The sequence below is a fragment of the Glycine soja genome, chromosome 6 (genome assembly GCF_004193775.1).
Source record: "Glycine soja cultivar W05 chromosome 6, ASM419377v2, whole genome shotgun sequence".
In the NCBI taxonomy this organism is placed as follows: domain Eukaryota; kingdom Viridiplantae; phylum Streptophyta; class Magnoliopsida; order Fabales; family Fabaceae; genus Glycine; species Glycine soja.
Genome location: NC_041007.1, coordinates 2,743,620 through 2,764,768, shown reverse-complemented (window position 1 = coordinate 2,764,768; position 21,149 = coordinate 2,743,620). Strand labels below are relative to the sequence as shown.

Below are 21,149 nucleotides of genomic sequence, written 5' to 3'. Positions count from 1 at the left end.
GTACTAAATTTTATATTTTTATTTTTTATAAAATATTTATTAACGAATTAAACAAAAATGACTATTTATCTTATAAATTATTAGAATAATCACCGAATAGATGTTATATGAATTACCACAAAAATAAAGTAGTTAGGAATACCTGCCGCATCGTACTTGACGTAAGCGCTTGTGTCATCAAATAATTGTTCTGTACACGATCAAAAGTTGAGCTGGTATAAGTCAAAGGGAGAAATAAATTAAAATAATCCTATTTACCGAAAAATTAAAATATTTGTTCAGACAGTAAAGAGCAAAGGTTTTTTTTTTTTTTTTTTTTTCTCTAGCAAAGGTGATAGCTGGTTTTTATGTTTGTCAATTTATATTTTTATTTAAGCTTAAAACTATTTTTGGTTTTTGTATGTTTGTTTTTTTAATGTATGTTTTTAGTTATTTTAAAATATGTTTATTTTATTTTTTATCTTTAAAATATTTTAGATAATATTTTTTATTATTTAAAATATTATCATGAAAAATAAAACAAATACATTTTACAAAAGACTAAAAAAATAAAAATTACATAAAAAAATAAAAAATTAAATTACAAAAACCAAAAATATATTTTATTTTTTTATTTATTATTAAAAAAATGTGAAAATGGAAAGAAGTAGGAAAATGAGATAATTTTTTAAGCCATACCACTTGAACTGGAATGTTATATACTTATAATTAATAGTTGTTTATCTGACTTTTTAATGGTCATATATAAGTCTTTTTTGATGAAAATATTATTAATATATATATATATATATATATATATATATATATATATATTATAAATGGTGTAGAAAAAAAAGTTATTTATTTCTGGGAGTTTAAACAAATCGAACTCAACCCAAAATTGAGTAAACTGGAAAAAAAGTGACTTTGGAGTAGACTGGAGCGAATGAATAGGTTATTCAGGTCTAAATAATGATTTGATGCGGGTTTGTTGGTCGGGTTCAATTTTGCATTTTTAGTCCGTTTATAATCGAACCCTACCAACTAAGCTAGTTAAGCTAACTCAAGTCCAGTTTTAACCAAAAAGAGACATAAATCATATCATAGCATCTCAACAAAGCTTGACCCACGTTTTAACTTTTAAGAAATATATCTGCTCATTTCTCACACATTGACCTAATCCTTTGATGCACTGCTCAACACTCTCTTTCTTTTCCTCTCTTGTACGTCCCCTAACCCTAATGCTCCCTCCTTCTCTTCTCTGTGTGCGATGATTGCACTGACCCATTACTTTTCCTTTACCTTCCTTCTCTTCTTCGCTCTTTGTTCTCATCAAAACGAGTCAAGTGATGTTACCTAATTGTGTTGTAGCACCTCCAACACCCTTCACACTAATGGAAGCCTCTCAGTCCTCATCTACCATCTTGAAGCCCAACGACAACTCAAACAAGTTCCTTCTCTTCCCTCGTCCACTGTTAGAATCATTTTGTTTGTTCATGGAGAGACAAAAGAAAGGAGGAAACAAGGATGAAGATGTCTTCGAAAATCACACTAGGGTAGCACAACACCGTCATCTATGACAATGGTAGCACAAAATCCTTAATTGCACCAACCTGAACTCGTCCAAATCGAAGTGCTCTTCGATTGGGTTCGGTCCACGAATGTCAACCCGTAGGGTTGTGTTTGATGTTTTTTTTTGCTTGAACTCGTCCGACTTGAACCATTGCACACTCCTAGGAAGAACCATCATAAATATTCATTTCTTGTTTTTTGTTTGTCCTTTAGTGGAAGACACCATTCTCAATGGGGAATCCCTCCTCACTAACTCCTCAGCAGTGACATATACCTTTTCAAAGCAGGAGATGCTACTCTAATTGGTCTTTTGGCTAGCGACAATTACTACTTTTCTTAAAATTATATAAGTTTTTTAAAATTATAATTATTATTTTTATATATAAACGATATAATATGGTGATTAAAATATTATATATAATTGTTACAATTATTTTCTATTCTCCTTTGTTTTTTTACCTATTTATAGTAATATTATTAATTTATAGTTTATAAGTAGGTACAATAGTACAAGTATACAGATCTTACTTGTTACAGCTAGCCCACAAAGTAGGAAATTCATCCATAGAACATTAATTGTATTTTTCCTTGTTGAAGGCCAATATCTTATCGTATACCAGAGCCTTATTACGTAATTACACAGTAATTAGCTTCCAAATATTAAGCAAATCTAACTCCTAACTCCCCAGAAAAGATTGTAACATGCCAGAAAGTAACAACTCATTTCATCACTTGTCACTTGCCCTATATTCCTTTCATAAAAGCAGAGGAAATGAATAACAAAAAGGGAAAACACACAGGCACGAAACAAAGTATCTCAATCAACTTGTGAAGTATAACATATATTCAAAATTAGGTAACATCATTATCAGGTGGAACACTATCCACATTCCATAACAACTTTAGCAAGCTACTGGTTTATCAATGAAAACACAACTATTAAAACAGATATTACTTTAGACAAGTAAGCATAGCTAAGCTAAAATATTCCCCACCCTTCATACTTCTAACACTCCCATTAAACAAATAACAAACAAACACAGGAACTGAAAATAAACTGTTCAATTCCACATTTCGATTATCTTGCAGATACTGCAAGATAAAGAGGCTAGTAAAACATATTTTTCAAACTGGGAAATTTTTTTGTCTAATTTAGAAGAATGAAAATTTTGAAGAATTAAATTTTTACTAAGGAGTAGTTAGATCGACCTACCTAACATTTATATAGTGGTGATCATGAGCATCGAACACGGTCGAGAGAGGTGACCGCCCAAGCCTCATTTTTAGAGAAACACAGATTTTTTTTGTTATATAAATATTAAAATGAAATTTTATATAATTTTAAAATTATATAAAGAAATTATTATAAAACATGAGATAATTATCAATTTTTTTAGAAAAAAATATTAGTAATTAATCAAATAATGAATGATGCTACTATTTCTCAATAGAAAACTATCCATATTTTTTAAAAAATGAACCCACAATTTATATACAATAATAAATGTAAAGAGAATTGTGTGATATATTATTTTCTTTCACTTCCATCGATATTAACTTAATTACGTAAACAAAGCTTTGAAATGTTTTAGTTCGCCTAGCACACCAAAAATGTCATGAAGTGTTACGGTCGTTCTCGTTGGTTGATCTTAAATTAATTTAACGTTTCTAATATTTTTAGAAAAGTGAGACACGTGACCCTACAACACATACTTTTTTCAATTGCTAAATCTAATCACTTGTCAAAAGAAAAAAAAAACTCATCTCCTCAGTTGCATAATAAGAAACTGCTATATTCAAATGTGCGATTAAAATATATCCTTTTAATGTACCATTTCCATATAGTCAAAATTCCAGTGGATTATAAAACTTTCAATTACTAAATAGTCATTAGAAGGGTATAATTTCAAGTGCTGCAGTTTTGTGGAAATTAATAGGTAAGTTCTCCGATTTCAAGAATATGTGTCTGGTTAAAATCAATATTGAAACAATTTTAATTGGTCATGGCATAAAAGTGCTTGAATCAACCTGGTGCGATTCAAGTGTTAAATGCTTGAATCAATTTGACGCTTTTAATTTGGATACAATTCAAGTCCCTGCATATTGCTGATGGCGGAAAATTATGTGCATAGGGCGAGAGACAATATGCTAGAAGTGTTACATGAATGGCTGAAAACACAGAAGAACAATTCTACTCACGTGTCTCACTTTAATGATGATATTAGACACGTTAGATTAATTTAAGATCAATGGAAAAAAAATGAGTGTAACACTGTTTAGTATTACATTAACGTAATTTAATTTAATACTCTAGTGTGTATATAATTTTTAAAATATTTGATTTTTTTTATAAATATTATAAAATTTTTTATGATTCAATGAAGTTTTAATTTAATTTAAAATATTTTAATTTTAATATTTCATTTTAATTAAATAATTTTTATATTCTCACGTAAGAGAGGATCATTTTCATATATGAAAAGTATGCATGTCATGCATAATCACTAATATGGTAAACATTTATTTTTTAAGTGTTTAATTAAATTGTTTACCTAATTACCTAAATGCACATTCAATTCAAATATTTATTTTACTTATTAATAATATTTGTGAAATTAAAGTTATTAATAATTTTAAATAAATTTATAAATGTCTGAGAAAAAAAATATGATATATTATAATGCAATATCATTCACGCTGACAAAATCATATGTTTGATAGATAATAGATAGATATTACTCCCCCCCGCTTATTGATAGATATTACTTTTATATATCGTTTGATTTTATTATACTGTAATTTTGACGCCGTATCTTAAATCTATGGTAAAAGTCTTTTACTAATTTTGCTATATTACCTTTTTAAAATTCATATTTTTAAAAAAAATCGATTTTATTACTTCCCTTTCTTTTCTTTTACTAAATTTTCATTTATTTTGTACATGTATAGTTTTTTGTGTTTTTTTAATTTTTTTAAATAGATATAAATTAAAAGTATATTAATATTATACAAATCATAAAAAAAATCTTATATTATTCTAAATGATAAAAACATATACATGATCAGATGATAATCTAATATGAAAATATTAAATAAACAAATAAATTATCAAATTAGAAGTAAAAATTTGCAGAAAATTTCATATGACAATTTTGGTAAGTACTTTCATATTACAAATAAATACAATATAAATATATTATGATTACAATTTTTAAGTTAAAAATTATAATATACGCCATACGTTAAGCAGCTACAAATATTATAAAATAATATTACTATCTGATATTTGCCGATTATAATATATATATATATATATATATATATATATATATATATATATATATATTATAATGTAATCTATGGGCTAATTGACAACATGTATATTTAAATTTATTCAAAATGAAAAATATTATTTTAAATATATAAATACATTAATATGCCTTGATTATATTAATTTCACTGTTAATAATTTAAGTAATATAATGCAACTAAATATGATTGATTAAATATTAGTAATACAAACTATTATACGATTCTCTTATTTTGGTTAGACTAATTATTTAAAATATTAAATTAAAATTTAAGATTATAATTAAAGCAATAATTAAAATATAATTATTTCAGGTGTGGAATTAAATTATTACAATATTATCACATAGCATCATTAACGTTGTCAAAATTTGCTTATAAAAGTAATAAAGGAAAAGAGGAAGAGAGTTGGTTTCGCACACAACACATACCAGAGAAGCGAAGTGTAATAAATACTATTCTCTCTTTTATAATGTTTCCATTACAACAAAAGTCTTCAATTTGCTCATTCAGTTAAACTGAATAGATGATATTACATAAAAAAAGAGAGAAAAAGATATCTTATTGTGTTGATATAGCTTATGATGCAACTTTAAGTTTAGGAACTAGTATAAATGTTGGTAAGATCTAGATGTGCACCACATTTAGTAGCCGGGAATGATAGGTGGAGGGGGTGAAGCATAAGAAGAGCCGAAGTGAGGGGGAAGAACGACATCTTCAAAAGGAGGAGGTGAAATAGAGGGTGTAGGAGGTGGTGGAGAGTGTATTGGTGGTGGTGGAGAATGCACTGGTGGTGGTGGGGAGTACACGGGTGGTGGCGGAGAATGAACTGGTGGGGGTGGAGAATGGACGGGAGGTGGTGGAGAGTGAACAGGTGGAGGAGGAGAATGGACGGGAGGTGGTGGAGGAGAATGGACGGGAGGTGGTGGAGAGTGAACAGGAGGTGGAGGAGAATGGACGGGAGGTGGTGGAGAGTGAACAGGAGGTGGAGGAGAATGGATGGGAGGTGGTGGAGAGTAAACAGGGGGAGGAGGAGAATGGACGGGAGGTGGTGGAGAGTGGACAGGTGGTGGAGGAGAGTGAACAGGAGGTGGAGGAGAATGGACGGGAGGTGGTGGAGAGTGGACAGGTGGTGGAGGAGAGTGAACAGGAGGTGGAGGAGAATGGACAGGAGGTGGTGGAGAGTGGACAGGTGGTGGAGGAGAATGGACCAGTGGTGGAGGAGAGTGAACAGGAGGTGGAGGAGAATGGACGGGAGGTGGTGGAGAGTGAACAGGAGGTGGAGGAGAATGGACGGGAGGTGGTGGAGAGTGGACGGGAGGTGGAGGAGAATGGACAGGAGGTGGTGGAGAGTGGACAGGTGGTGGAGGAGAATGGACAGGTGGTGGAGGAGAGTGAATTGGTGGGGGAGGGGAATGTACTATTGGGGGTGGTGGAGAAGGAACATGTGGTGGTGGGGAGTGAACTGGTGGAGGAGGAGACTGAACAAGTGGTGGAGGAGATTCTGAAGGTCTTTGTCGTTGTCGAGGTGCTTCCCTATGGGGATCTTCCTCTGGTGGTGGTGCTACTTTGGGTGCTTGTGGTGTTGAAGGATTAGAGGGAGAAGGAGTTGCTTTGGGTGGTTGTGGCTTTGGTGTTGGAGGATTTGAGGGAGAAGGGGTTGCTTTGGGTGGTTGTGGCTGTGGTGTTGGAGGATTTGAGGGAGAAGGGGTTGCTTTGGGTGGTTGTGGCTTTGGTGTTGGAGGATTTGAGGGAGAAGGGGTAGGTTTGGGTTCTTGTGGCTTAGGGGTTGGAGGATTGGGGGTAGAAGAGGTGGGGCTGGGTTCTTGTGTCTTTGGGGTAGAAGGGGTTGGGCTGGGTTGTGGCTTTGGTGTTGAAGGGGTAGGTTGAGGTTGTGGCTTTGGTGTCTCAACTTTAGGAGGACTGGAAGGTTGTGATTCAGATGGAGATTTTGGTGATGGGCTAGATGGTGTTGTTGGAGGATTGGAAGAATGAGATGGGTTTCCACTTCCACATTTACAATCCACATGCTTGCTTATCACCACATTGCAAACGTCTGCAACCTTTTGTTTTGGCCTATTTGGTATGCAATTGTTCTCATCATCCAACACAACATCTTTCTTAGGAGGCACACAACCTTCTTCCTCACCGTTGAAATAGTTATAAGAGAATGTGAAGTTGACCAAATTAGGCAAGCTGCAAACATTACGTGGGACAAAACCCGTGAGCTTGTTGTGTCCAATGGATAAGTGCTCCGCGTTCTTAAGCCCATCAAATGTCCTTGGTAACATGCCAACAAAGTTGTTTTGGCTTATGTCAAACACATAAACTTGTTCGAGCTTTCCAATCTCTACAGGCAAGCAACCAGTGAGGTTGTTGTTGATCAAAACAAACTCGTTCAATGTCTTTGTCATGTTGCCAATACTTGAAGGCAGACAACCTGTGAGATTGTTATAGGCAAAAACCATAACTGAAGCTGGAGAAGATCCCATGTTCTGAGGAATTGTGGACGTGAAACGGTTATTGTTCAAAAAGATAGCGTCAAGGCTTTTGTTGAAAAGCTCAGAAGGTAATTCCCCTTCAAACTCATTGAACCTGAGGTCAAGGAATTTAATGTCTGGAATTAAAAGCACAGGCTCAGGGAATCGCCCAACAAAGCGGTTGTTGCTGATGTCTAGCTCATAAAGAAGCTTAAGCTTGGAAAAACTTTTTGGGAGAACCCCACAAAACCTGTTTGAGTTTATATGGAAAAGCGCAAGGTCGGTTAACAAACCGATCTCGGGGGGAATGTAACCTGCGATGTCTGCATGGTTAAGGTCAATCCCAGCTACAACATCGATCTTTGGATCATCTAAGGCCTTTTCACAAAAAACTCCGTTATAAGAGCAAACATTTGGGCCCTCCCAATTTGCTGTGAAATTTGATGGGTCTGAGTAGATTGCTTTTTTCAATGCCTCAAGAGCAATGTATGCACTTTTTAGTCTGGGGTTGGGGAAAGTTAGATTTGTTTCATAATTGTCTGCATAGTTGTCAGATAATTCATCATTCTCGTGTAAGTGCAATAATTGGCGACGAACAATGAAAGAAGCTTCAACATTGGAAAGTGCATGAGAGACAGATGATGAAAGGAGGAATAATGAGAGCAATAGAAAGTAACTCGTGGCCATTTTGTGAGATGTGCTACCTTGGAAAGCCCCAAGGCTCTTATAGAAGAGATGGGAGAAAAATGAGTTAGAAAGGGTTATATTGAGAGGTAGAGAGGGACACGTTAAGGGCCATATGAGAGGCTTTGTTACAATTTCTGAACTCATTATGTGAACGTCTTTTATACAAATTTTCATGGTACAAAAATAGATAATGCTTCTTTTGCGTTGTAATGTTTTTAATTTTAGACATGTTTGTTTCAATTATAGTTTAATTAGGCAAGCAAAGGTTGTAAAAGTTTCTTTCCTACATTTGCGTTTTGTGTAATATAGCTTAGGCATATACCAAAGTCAACAATCATGTATGGTTAATATCTACGCGGTAAAGAAACACACGATTCCACTTTGTTAGCTTGTCCAGTTTATTTTTATATCTTTCACTCTCTTTTTTTTTGTGATTTTTTTATAGGCATTTCAAATTTTTATTTTCCTACTTTCTCTATTCCTTAAGAAATTTCCCTTTTACTAAATAGGATCATTCAAATGTTTCCGTAGACTAATCTTTAATGCCTTTGTTTTAAGTTTTTTTTCCTCCAAAAATGCTCCATTCCTTTTTCTTTTTCTTTTTTTTTTTAATTTTGAATACTACTCATGATACAATATCCTTCTTCCTATAAGTAAATATATTTGAACAAACACACTATTGAAATTCATTATTTTTTGTATGTTTTTTTTTCTCTCATATCATATCTATACATCTTCCTCTAAGTATTTAGTATCAGGTGTTCATGCAATATTTTTCTTTCATATACTTAATTTTCTTTTATATTACATTATCTCCCTATATTTTTTTGGATGAATATTTACAATAACATTTATGTTTAAAACCTATAACATAAAAGATATACCAGTGACATAATATAAATAGCCTTTTTAACTTGTTTCATTTCATTACTAAATAAAATCTCATATAATACTATCCACTATGTAAGAATTCAAATTATATATTCAATTAGATAAACGTAAAATTTCACATAATAATACATTCTCTTAAACTATGATTCTTTTAGATACATGAATTTTAAAAACTCTCATATTCAATGTTTTATGTATAATCTTATGTAAAAAATAAAATAAAAAATCTACAGACTTTTTATCAACGCCTATCATTTTTATGTCACAGTTTATTTATTTATTATTATTGAGCATTATATTTTTTTCATAGGAAATGTGCATAAATATATAAACATCAAATATGTACGTAAACAACACAATTTTTTTTTGAAACGTACGTAAACGAGTATTATATTGAGGTCTATTAGTTGAGAACTAAGGTATTTATTATAGTCTCAAACTTACTATAACTTGGGAGATAATAGGTAGTACCCAAGCGATACACGAGTAATTTTTTTTATTATATAGATAATTATATTAAAAATTTTGATTATTTTTTAATACTCTCGAAAGAAGAAAAAATCAATTTTAATACCTAAAATATAAAATTTATTGATTAATAAAAAATAATAGAAGAACAATAAAAATAAAAATAATATAATATAATTAATATTCAATATAACTATAAAATTAATTTTGACACTACTAGTTTTCCAAGATCAAATAAACTTGCATAAACAAATGAAATTACATAACAAAATCAATATTTTGATTTTATGGTATGAATGCAATGTTATCCCATTTAAAATATCATTAAGTTGATGACATTAATTAAAAAATTTAATGGTAATAGTTATGGACAAAAATCATAAAAATCACTAATATACAATTACACATGATTGCCAATTAAATTAAATGCTAATGATTTTTGTAACTTTCAACCATTTAATCAAAATTAGTATATTATTAACATTTTACTTTGTACGGGATTTCCTTTAGGTGAACTTTTTGTTCGGGAAAATATATATTATTTTTTGAAGAGAGATCATGAAAAAACTTATTGTAGTAAAACATGCAAATGATGGACATTCTCAAGCCGACTTATCTCTTTATTACAAATAAAAGCAAAATTACCTAATTGATGGGGAAAAAAAATCTAAGAGATACAATATATTTTAAGATGAATTTAATGGTCACCATGTGATCTTGATCTAGTTACAAATTATTATTGATATAACTTTTAAAGTAATTATCATAAAAATCAATAATCTTATCCTACATGATAGGTTGTGATTGAATGATTATGTAATTTTTTTTATAAGTGCATAATCTTTTTTTTCTTGTAAGATTCAATCACTTATAAGAAACATCATTTCTCTATGACATGTTTCAAATCCATATTTTTATTTAAGAAGCACATATGACCGAAAGGAGGCCGGTAGGGGTTCAGATATTTGATATTCTAATTTTTATTTAAGATCAAAATGAAGTTTTTCTAATTTTTGGATTTTTTTTAGTAAACACTTATGGATTTGTTGATAAAAAAAAATTACTATAACTTATGGGATCAACTATATGGGCAATGATCCATGTACAAGCCTCATTAATCAATGAGATTAAGCATTTTGCTTCGTCAAATGATTGTGTTTTGTTATATATATATATATATATATCAAGAAGAAATTTAGTGATTGATGGTGTAGCTAGTTTGGAGCTTTGGCCCATTCTCTCCCCCTAGTGTTAGATGCTATAATGTTCTTAGTTTGCGTGGAGATGTTATTTGATTCCTATAAGTATTTTTTTGAGTATCCAGGTCTTAGATATCTTGTTATAATCTTTTTGTAGAATGTAAAACATACTTAATTTCCAACATAATTTAAGCATAAATATACAATGCATGAGAAATATCGGTAAGAACATGGTGACCAACATGATAGCTAGCAAGAGAATGAACAACTAAATTTGCTGGTCTCCTTACAAAGCCAATTTTATAGTTAGGCAAAGATTGAAGCAGTAACCTAGCTACGTTGTTGTACTAGACCTCGATCCATTCTGTCAGATTCTCCACCTCCTTCTGTAATTAATATTCGTGGAAGAGTCGTTGACATGACAATCTATTTGGATGAAAACCTGATCAATATGCATGTCCTTCAGTCAACTAATGGTTTACCTGATAGCAACACAGCAGCAGATCAACACTCAGCCCACATCACAGAAAACATACACAAACAGGCCTAAGAGAGGGAGTAAGAAGCCCGCTTACCTGCAGGACTTCGTGTAATCGCATTTGGCGCTAAAGCTCTTTAGTTCCTTAGTCCCGTGTGCTTGTAGAACTCTCCAGAATCTGTTATAGCATTCTGTTAGTTGGTTGAAGAGGAAATTCTGTTAGCTTCAATAGTATAAATGTAATAAGAGGTGAAATGAATGGGATATCAGAAAGCTTATCTCTATTTTTGCTCTTCCTTATCTCCTCCTATAGCTTAGAATCGTATCATAGCCTCACCTTCGTGTACTTGTGGGAACACATCTTTGATAATTGATTTGGCTATCACAAACTGCCCCCCATCACCATGGTACACACGCCCATGCCCAATAAAGCTGCATCCACGAAATCACCCTTGGGATAGTATTTTGCTTTGAGAGCTCGCGATATCATAGCATAGAAACGTCACCCTTGCTTACTCATGGACTGATCCAGAAAATACTTGCATTTTTATTTGGTAAAATTTTTCTTAATTAATCAAATATTATGAGAAAAAATATATTGTGTGGGAACAATTGCCCCATAATCATTAACATGCATCCGTCCTGTGCTTGTCCAACATGACCAAGTCAAAGCCATAGATATCTTGGAAGCCAAGGCTGCCATTATCTGTCCTCTCAATGAGTTTTTCTCATCTCTAAAGTTCTTTTATAGTTTACACTAAAAGTGCATACCAATTAAAATCTAAAGTTGAGGAAAAAATTTAAAATTATTATTTTTTGAATAAATAAAGATCGACCGAATGATTAAATTATAACATTTAACAAAATTAAAAACAGAGATCCAAAATATAATTAATCTTTATTTTTTAAAAATATTCACACACATACAATAAAAAAGTAATTTATATATTTTTCTGACAAATATAATTTATATATTTACAAATATTTGTTTACTACATATTTTAATTATATAAAATAAATATTTGACCCGTGGCTAAAATTAAAATACTTGTTCCTAGGTATAGCAAGTGAATTGAGAATAAAATAATAGGTGAGACGCGGAGTTGTGACCCACCATTCCATTTTTGTTAAGCATCAAAATCTGATCTTCAGTTGTCATTCGTGGGCTACGAGCCAATCAGTTTGAGAGTCCCTTATCCAAATAAATACCCACTTTTCGTGCCATTAGATTTTCCGTCGTTGAAAATCCCTTCCTATCCACAGGTAAGTTTGGTTGATCAATATTTTTTTTTTTTTTGCTGGGTAGCAGTGAGGATCAAATTCAAATGGCTATGGCCACAGCTGTCGTGTGTCCTCAGAACATCACCGGAGCCATCGTGGGCTCACCCAAGAAGAGAGTGGTGCACGTGAGAGGGTTAAATTCATTTGGGGGACTGAAGGCTAGCAATGGTGTTGTCTCTTTGGGACTTCCTATGAGCACTGAGAAGTGCTTTGCTAAGGTTGTGAGTTCAGTGAAAGCAGCAACATCAAATGGAAAAGGAAAGGGTGGAGGGGCACTCTCCTCCACGTGCAACGCCGCAGGTGAGATATTCACGATTGCTGCTATCATCAATGGACTTGTTCTTGTCGGGGTCGCAGTTGGGTTTGTGCTCCTGCGAGTTGAAGCATGGGTCGAGGAGTCCGAGGCAGAATGAAACTTTGTTGAATCAGATAAGCAAGTGATTAATTAATATCCAGAAAGTTGTATGTTTCTATATTGATGCTCTGCTTGTTCTTGTTTTCATAATGACTTGTATATTTACCTGTGAAGTTTCATCATTTTCTTGTTTTGTTCATAATTGGCATGAGCTGCTGCATTGAACCTAGAAGTGAGTCTCTGGCTCTCTCCAACGAGAAATCATATGTAATGTAATTCTTGCACACCCATTAAATATGAGAAAGAAGTATACATCAAATAAATTAATTTTTGAAATTACAGACTCGACAGTTTAAATCTTATCACAAAAATTTATTTTTAATTTTAAAGTTGTTGATATTGATAATTTTTTTTTTTATAATTTTAATTTTAAAGCTGTTAAATATTGATTTTTTGATCATTTTAATTTTGGTAATTTCAAAGGTTAAAAATATTTTTAAACACTAAAGTAATATGTTTTTATATTTTAAAGATTAAATTAACCGTACTCGAAATTTCTGTGAACCGGCTAACATCGCATGAGGCAGTAGGATTGTTCCGACTTCCGGTAGCAATCCACACGGAGCGAACGGTATGAGAATGAAGAAAATCGTGTAAGGTCACAGATAATCTTCCATGGATAAAATTCTTTCCAAATTTAAGACTGCGGAAAGGAGATTTATATCTTAGTAAAACTATATTGCCACCTTCTTACTTCGATTTCATGCACACACGACTTGTATTCCGCTCAAGAAAATTAACTGATGATATATGAAAGATAAAAAACGAACTTATCAAATTATAAATATTTAATAAAATTAACAGTTAAAATAACTAAGAAAGGTAAACTAAAAAAGTTATAATTTATTTTAAAAAATAACAAACAAATAAATAAATATATTAAAAATAAAAATAATGAAAATATAAAAATTTAAAAATTAGAAATTATTAAAAAAAATTATTTATCAAACCTTTAATTTTTTTTCAACTAATAAAAAAAATTAAAAATTAATTAAATATTTTGCGGAATATAATTTATATCACCTTAATAAAAAAATTATTATATCGGCAGAAAATGATTAATGTCAATCACTTCTTTTTATCTCATCTTAAATCATCGTAATTCGCAGGGATGTGTAGAAATTTAGTGGGACCAGATAAAGATACTAAAAACCATAATTTGCGTAATGATAACTAGAAAAGTGCTTACAGCACTCCCGTGTTACCAAAACCAGCCAAACGTGCGTGATTTTATGCGACGTGCGTGCGCATACATAAAGGGAAAGCGACTGCATGCTGCGAGTTAACGTGAAATTTAATAAGTTGTTTATGATAAAAAATTGCAGCCAGCATTCTAAAAGAATGAGGTAAATAATATAGTTTGCAATGGTCAGGGTGTGATTGGGTTAATAATGGAAGGGACATGGATTAACGAGATATCCAACGGGGTTTCAAAAAAGAGAAAGTGTTTGCAACCTATCAATCCCAGATGTATGGGGTTAACGATGTCTCTAATTTTCTGAATAAACCAAATTTCTAATGAATTGCAGCCAACATTCTACCGCAAGAAAGCGTGTTAAATTAATTAAATCAAACTGGTAAGAAAAAGAAACTAAAATTGATAAAAACATTTATGGAATTTAAAGAAACAGCATTGCAGCTGCCAAAAAAGCAGATGACCCTGGATCAAAACTCTAGCCAGAAAATAGTTAAGCAGGATTCGATCAGTATGTAATGAGCTTTCTCACACTGAAGGTCTCTGACATACAGAAAACAGTTGCCAGCTTATAAAAGCCATCACCAGGGATGTGAAGAGCTCAAAACCGACCACTTTGGGAAAGTGCCACCCCAATCCACGCCTCAGATAGCTGCAGAAGACACAGTTCATCAAACACTAAACTACAGCAAATGACATAAAAAGTTCATGTTATGGCTGACTAAATAATTACTACCATCTAGCTAAGTAACATATCTAATACGTCTACCGACACCATATGAACGGCCATCTTATCCTAATGGACCATTTGTACAGGGAGACTAAAAGGAAAAATATGATAGCAACAGTCTATGAAAAAGGTAGGCTCAAGAAATATTTTATGCATGGTCCTCAATTCAAAGACTTGAATAGCATAGGAAAAAAATCATAGAAAAAATTAATTTGAGCATGAAATTACACATTTACATATCATCATAACAATAATTGTAATGAGCCAGGAAAGACCTTGTGATAGATGGCATGGTTGCTACAATCCCTGCACTCAAATATATAATAGGGATGAGGGTCTTGGGTTTATTTTTTCGAAGCCACATCAAAGATCCAAGTGCAGCAAGGGATATGCTCAACACCTGTGCAGATGCAAGTGCAGAAATCTTTTAAATTACAGATAATACATATACTACAAACTGCACATGAATTGAAATGTGTTTTCATTTTTCAATTATAGCACATACCAACATAGAATTAAAAGAAGTTCCAAATTCCAGGAGAATATTATTGACCAAATGTATTTCAATCTTAGAATGAAAAACAAAAGACTCTTAACATGAAAGAACATACCAAATTTGCATTAGCCTCAAGGCCCTGAAGAATGTAATCCCAAGTAAATTCTAATCCTCTGGCACCAACCCAAAGTGGAGCCAACCGATGCAGCACAGAGTCAGCAAATGCCCAGCCTGTCACAAGAAAAGTGTCAACAAGACCCAGATGAAGATCAGAGAAGCAAAGTAACAGACAAGAGACATCAGGGGCTGACCCTAGAAGGAGAATATCACTTCAAGATATACCAAATCGAGACATAAATATTAAAAAAAAATGAACAAAATGATATTAGCCTGTGAGACATACCAAGTCCAACTGCTTGAAATTTATGATTCTGAGAGATGTTCCTGTGAGTCAACTGGGTCAAGGCAAAATAAAGCCCAGCAACATCTATAAAACCTATTAACGCCTTCAAAAACTCCTGAAGAATAAAGCCATTTGTTATCATTCAAGACAATAAGCGTAATAACAAGAACTATAAATAGCCATTGAGAACATCCAAGGGCATTGTATTATAAATTCACAGCCATCTATTGTTAATTTGTTATGTGTCTAATTTTTTATCGTCTAATACAGAAGAAGACCTCTGTAATTCCTCAAAACATAAGCAACACAACAGAAATGAAAAGAAAGGATGGCAACAATAAGGGGGAATGCTCATTCCTTTCCATTCACACTCCAATTCTCATCTTGATATAGGAAAAATCCATTGTAATAAACATGAACTTATTTCTTCTGATAACTCAGTCTGAATATTAAAAACACCTGCCCAGTTCTCATTTTTGCATACCATTCTCTTTCTTTATCAATATATGCAACTGTAACCTGTACCCTCCATGTTCATGTATGTACATAGTTCAACACATGGAATGCACAGCCAATTCACTATCACTAACTCCATCTCAACGGAGAAAACACAAAGTAGTATATTGGTGGAAGGAGTGTCAGCAATCAAAAAACAAAGAAATAGACGACAGAATCCAAACATAATACTGAGAGTTGATTTATTTATTTAATTTTTACAGAAACACAGTTTGTTTATAAAATTTGGCTGTTCTAGCAAGTAATGGGCAACTTCCAATGGCACATAAGAGATCAAACTTCACTGTCTCAACTCTCAACAGTCCACCTTAGAATTTAAGATAAAACTATGAACTGAGCAAAAGTTGACATAAAAATAGTTCTGTTAGGTAGGAAACACAGATACAGGATATAGAAAATTTTTAAAAATCACAGGATACGACACAGCTATAATAAACATATAAAATTAATATGAAATGACCGTAAAATAAAGATCTTAAATTACAAGAGAGAATTCATGTTTTAGAAGTGAACATAGTCATCGTAGATGCTAAGATTTATGGTATTTCAATTTGTATCGGTGAAAAAGTTAAAAGGAAAAGTAAAAATACCCCCCCCCCCCCCCCCCCCCCCATAAAAAATACAATTAAAAGTATTCTAAATTTTCATTCAGTGTTCAACATGAATATTATCCAACACAACTACTATATTTAGAGTCAGTTTGGATAAGGCTAAAAGTCCTTTTGACAGATTTTGAGAGCTTCTATACTGGGAAATGCTCTATATTTCCAGTAGAGAAGCTCTCAAAAACACTTATACCTTGTATTGAAACAGGCCCTTGGAAGTTTTCTGCTTCTTAGCATGCTAACCATTTGCAATAGCTTTCAGCAATGGAATAAAAACTTTGGCTATAAATATGGAGGTCTTCCTTTAAGGCTTAAAACTTAAATTGTTATATAGCATCCCTCCATAAACAGTATACACATCAATTCAAACATATACATAAGTAATTCAAAGACATACCTGATACGGATCAAAGCTATCGCTCTCTGATACCTTGAGAAAAGTAGCTAGACAAATAAGCTGCCACAGTATCAGACCAAAAAAAAAAAAAAAAAGAATGAGATTGTTCATTGTTATCTATCTTTGTACAACTACACAACAATAGTAGAGAATTCAGTATATTCACCAACCTTCACTAATGCCGTTGCAAGATAAACAACAGCGGCTTTGATAGAGGTGCCGAGTGTATCATACTCAGATCTGCATATTGAAACTTATTACTATACTAACATAAGAAACCACGTACGAGACCTAGCTTTTCGAGCACGCAGAAAAAAAGGGAGGGAAATTCCAAAATTCATCACAAACACAAGATTTATAGTTCATCGATATACTGGACAGACTTCACGATAAGCTATTGATTACAGGTATTCGTTGAAAGAACATTACATCAAGCAATTTCTCGGCTATAAGTAACAATTGAAGCAGGCGAAGTTGCGAGAGCATAAAATTAATAAGGGAAAGGCTAATTGTTTAAGCAATTGAAAGAAACAGGTATAGATCTGATGTGCAAATTGTGAAGAAAAAGGGAAAGAGAGAGTTACAAGGGCGTGGCAGAATAGTAGACGGCGTGGGGGCCGAAGGTGAGAATCGCGCAATTGAAGAAATGAAAGACCGTCATCTCTCGCAGATCCAGATGAAATCAGAAGAAAACACTCCACAGGCTCACTTCTCCTCAATCCACTCCTGTTAGTAAGTATATTGCTGCATTTGATTGTTTTAACTTTTAATTTTCATATTAATTATTTTTTCTTTTTATTAATAACTTTTACTTCCTAAGAGAAAGGATGTTCTCTCCCAAGTTGGAGAAATGCTCGGTCTAAGAACATCTTTTTGGACGAAATACAAATGTTTTAAATATAGGATCCATAATCGAAGAGGTGAAAGCATTTCTTAATGATTTATTAGTTTATTACTAATTAAATTTATATTTCAATATTGTGTAATATTTTAATTAATTGAATAATATAAAATTATAAGAATTAGAATATAAAAATATGTAAATTAATATAAGTAATTAAATTATGTTATGTGATAAAAAAAGAAAATAATAATTAACAAAGTAATTTATGTGTGTAACCCTTACATATGTATTTTTTTATTTTAAAAATAATTTAAATAAAATAAAAAATAAAAAACCCTTTTGCATTGTCATGCTTACAATTAAATTTCTACATGAGGAAATTTAGCTTGTAGCATTTTATTTTTCATATGCTGCTTGAAATAACATTTGATTTTAAAAATACATATTTTTATACCATTAATTATTAACCAATTATTTCAACAAATAATTTTATAAAAAAATAACTTAATTAGTTGGCTTAACAAATTTCAAGTAATTTTTTTTAGTTTTCAGTCATTTTCTTAAAATATTTATGCAAGATATAACTTAATATTAGTCAATAAAAAAATAGAGTGTTTAACCAGTCATTTAAGTTAAATCACAATTTATCAAACCATCTTATAATTTTATTTGATGAAGATAGAGACAATCAGTAAGTGCCTTTATTTCATGATCTTATAACCTTTTTTAAAACATGACTCAAACTAGTATTTAAGTATATAACTTATTATTATAATTCAACCCAAAGATTTTACATAATAATATAAGATTTCATTATATTTATATGAGAATGATGTATTTATTAATAGGAGAATCGTCGTTTAATTCCTATTATGTGTAAATTAGACAACTGATATAAATAATGATTAAGATTAATTTTTTATCTATCATGTTGTGACTTATGAAAAAATTGTGATATCTGACTTATAAAAAAGTATAATTTGTTATTATTTTATCCTCAATATTATTTAATTTTTAATTTATAGATGCACACATGTCTTTTTGTTTTTTATATATAAAATTTTACACTATTTATATTATTTATGTTATTTTTAATGAAGTATTTCATATTTAAATAAAAATAAAAAGAATTTAAAATTAATTAAAAACCTAAAAATACAATTACTTAAAAATACATTTTTTCTCTATAAAACACAATAAAATTTATATGAAAATATAGATTCCTTTGTATATAATAATAGATTTTATTGAATATTTTTACCAAAGATGCTAAAGTGCCATAAATGAAATAGGAAAGTTACACGCTTCCAACTAATTTTTTCAAGGTACAATAAATTTATATTAAACATTTATTTATCTTTTTTAGTCATCTATCCTTTTCTTTGAGTGAACTCATGATATATACTTTTAACTTAAAGTTAAGGATTAATGTTTTAAAACGTTAAAATTTGTTTAAATAATTTACTTTTTTTTAAGAAATGTTTTTTATATATACAAATATAAAAATCAGATCTTTAATTTATTATCAAGGCTGGTAAAAAATTATTATAAAAAATATCTCAATTGATTAAACGACATACATGAGTTGTTGTTTTTTTTTTTACATAAAAAGTACAGGTATTATTCATCCAAAGAATCAAATACATCTTCGATAAAAGAAATCCACATGATGAGAAACATCTTCAAACCACTCCATACTGTGAAAAGTAAAAGAAGCCATCTAATGTGCAGCTTGGTTTCCTTCTCTCTGTGAAAGTTAATCCTAGAAGAAATTTGCATCTTCAACTATACCAGCAAAGTAACTTGTATTTGAGGCTATATTGGAAAACCAGAAATCAAATAAGCGCTTGCATCAAGTTTAAAAAATTGCTCCAAATAAGCACATATCTGCTGCCACTTGCAATGCCCACCGAAATTCAAGAGCTTCAGTTACTTCAGGTTAAAAAACTGAATTTGACATCCTTGTGGCTCCCGCTTACTTCACCAACATCAGTTTTGATGCCTCAATTGTTCAAGGTGTAAGATCCAGTTGGAATTGTTATAAACTACGAGATACCATGAGTTTGTTTGATTCATAATTTCCAATAGATAAATAAAAAAAAAAATCTATTTACTTGTGACCACAGATTGTAAATATGTGTCCTTTTCTATCCTTCTTTCCGTTTCTGACAAACACATAATGCCTACCATAAATGATAGAAAAGCCTGTCGTCTTGTACTGAATTTATCTTGACCAATAATCATATAATGTACATCTAAAATCATCTTAAATATCTGGCCTTTTCCATTCTTCTCTCCGTTTCTCACAAACTCGAAATTACCCTTAATTTCATACTACTAGGATCATGGAATATTCAATATTCAATAGGCAAATTAGTTACACCCATTCCGGTTGCCAAAACGTAGCTAACATCACACATATATGATATGACCATTTAATTCTTGGTCTTCGCCTATCTCTTTGCTTCATTGTTAGCTGATCTTCAAGATTAGCCTGATTCATAACCTCTATGGATTTATGAAAATTTGATTTCAAAATTCTGATTTCCACATCGATTATGCACGTTTTCGTTATTGGGACACTAGAACCAAATGCGCATTAAGATTTTTACTATTAAATCAGAACATAAAATCATGCATGTTAAATATATAGTAGAGATCCTTTCCACCTTTCACAATAAATTGCCATCTCCATTTCTATGGTTTTGCTGTACGTCATTGTGGATGCATGGGGGTGGGGGGAGTTGGTTTTTATTTGGTGAAAGGGACTTTACGATTTTATTTTGTTGTCATCACATTCGCTGCCGGGTTTGATTGCTCAGTAACTTGTCAATGCAAGAAGGAATGTTGGAGAATATGACAATTGACAAATGCAATAAGAAAGGGAGGGAGAGATGTTAGAAACGTTCAAATCATTAGACTAAAATACGAGTATGATAATCCGCCCGTTGATTAAAATCAATATAAGAACTTTGGTTTCTTCACTTTCTTTCTTAAACCAAATATATTGCGGTAGTGTATATAGGAATTATGGTAAATTATTAGTCGTTCGATTGATGTCCTTCTCTCACACGTAATGTGACTGTGCTAATTAATTGTCAATGTAATTTGGACTATTTGTCTCCTTTTTTATTTATTGGGAGTAGCATGACCCGAGTAATCGAGGAGGAGATTAAGAATCATTTTGGTAGATGTAACTAAAAC

The 21,149-nt window shown here is 31.7% G+C and overlaps 3 protein-coding genes across 3 annotated transcripts; 1 reads left to right on the top strand and 2 right to left on the bottom strand.

Annotated features, from left to right (window-relative positions):
- Window positions 1-5,303: 5,303 nt before the first annotated feature.
- On the bottom strand, window positions 5,304-8,194 carry LOC114414687 (pollen-specific leucine-rich repeat extensin-like protein 3). Its single transcript, XM_028379049.1, has one exon. The coding sequence runs from the start codon at window positions 8,169-8,171 to the stop codon at window positions 5,505-5,507; it is 2,667 nt and encodes an 888-aa protein (XP_028234850.1). The 5' UTR covers window positions 8,172-8,194; the 3' UTR covers window positions 5,304-5,504.
- A 4,024-nt stretch (window positions 8,195-12,218) lies between these two features.
- Window positions 12,219-13,038, top strand: LOC114414688. The gene has a single exon (XM_028379050.1). The coding sequence runs from the start codon at window positions 12,389-12,391 to the stop codon at window positions 12,755-12,757; it is 369 nt and encodes a 122-aa protein (XP_028234851.1). The 5' UTR covers window positions 12,219-12,388; the 3' UTR covers window positions 12,758-13,038.
- Window positions 13,039-14,136: 1,098 nt separating this feature from the next.
- Window positions 14,137-17,968, bottom strand: LOC114414686 (transmembrane protein 147-like). Its single transcript, XM_028379048.1, has 7 exons — window positions 17,686-17,968; window positions 17,272-17,341; window positions 17,102-17,161; window positions 15,584-15,698; window positions 15,296-15,411; window positions 14,960-15,084; window positions 14,137-14,606 (listed from the first exon to the last, which is right to left on the bottom strand). The coding sequence occupies exons 1-7, from the start codon at window positions 17,760-17,762 to the stop codon at window positions 14,483-14,485; spliced, it is 687 nt and encodes a 228-aa protein (XP_028234849.1). The 5' UTR covers window positions 17,763-17,968; the 3' UTR covers window positions 14,137-14,482.
- Window positions 17,969-21,149: the final 3,181 nt, after the last annotated feature.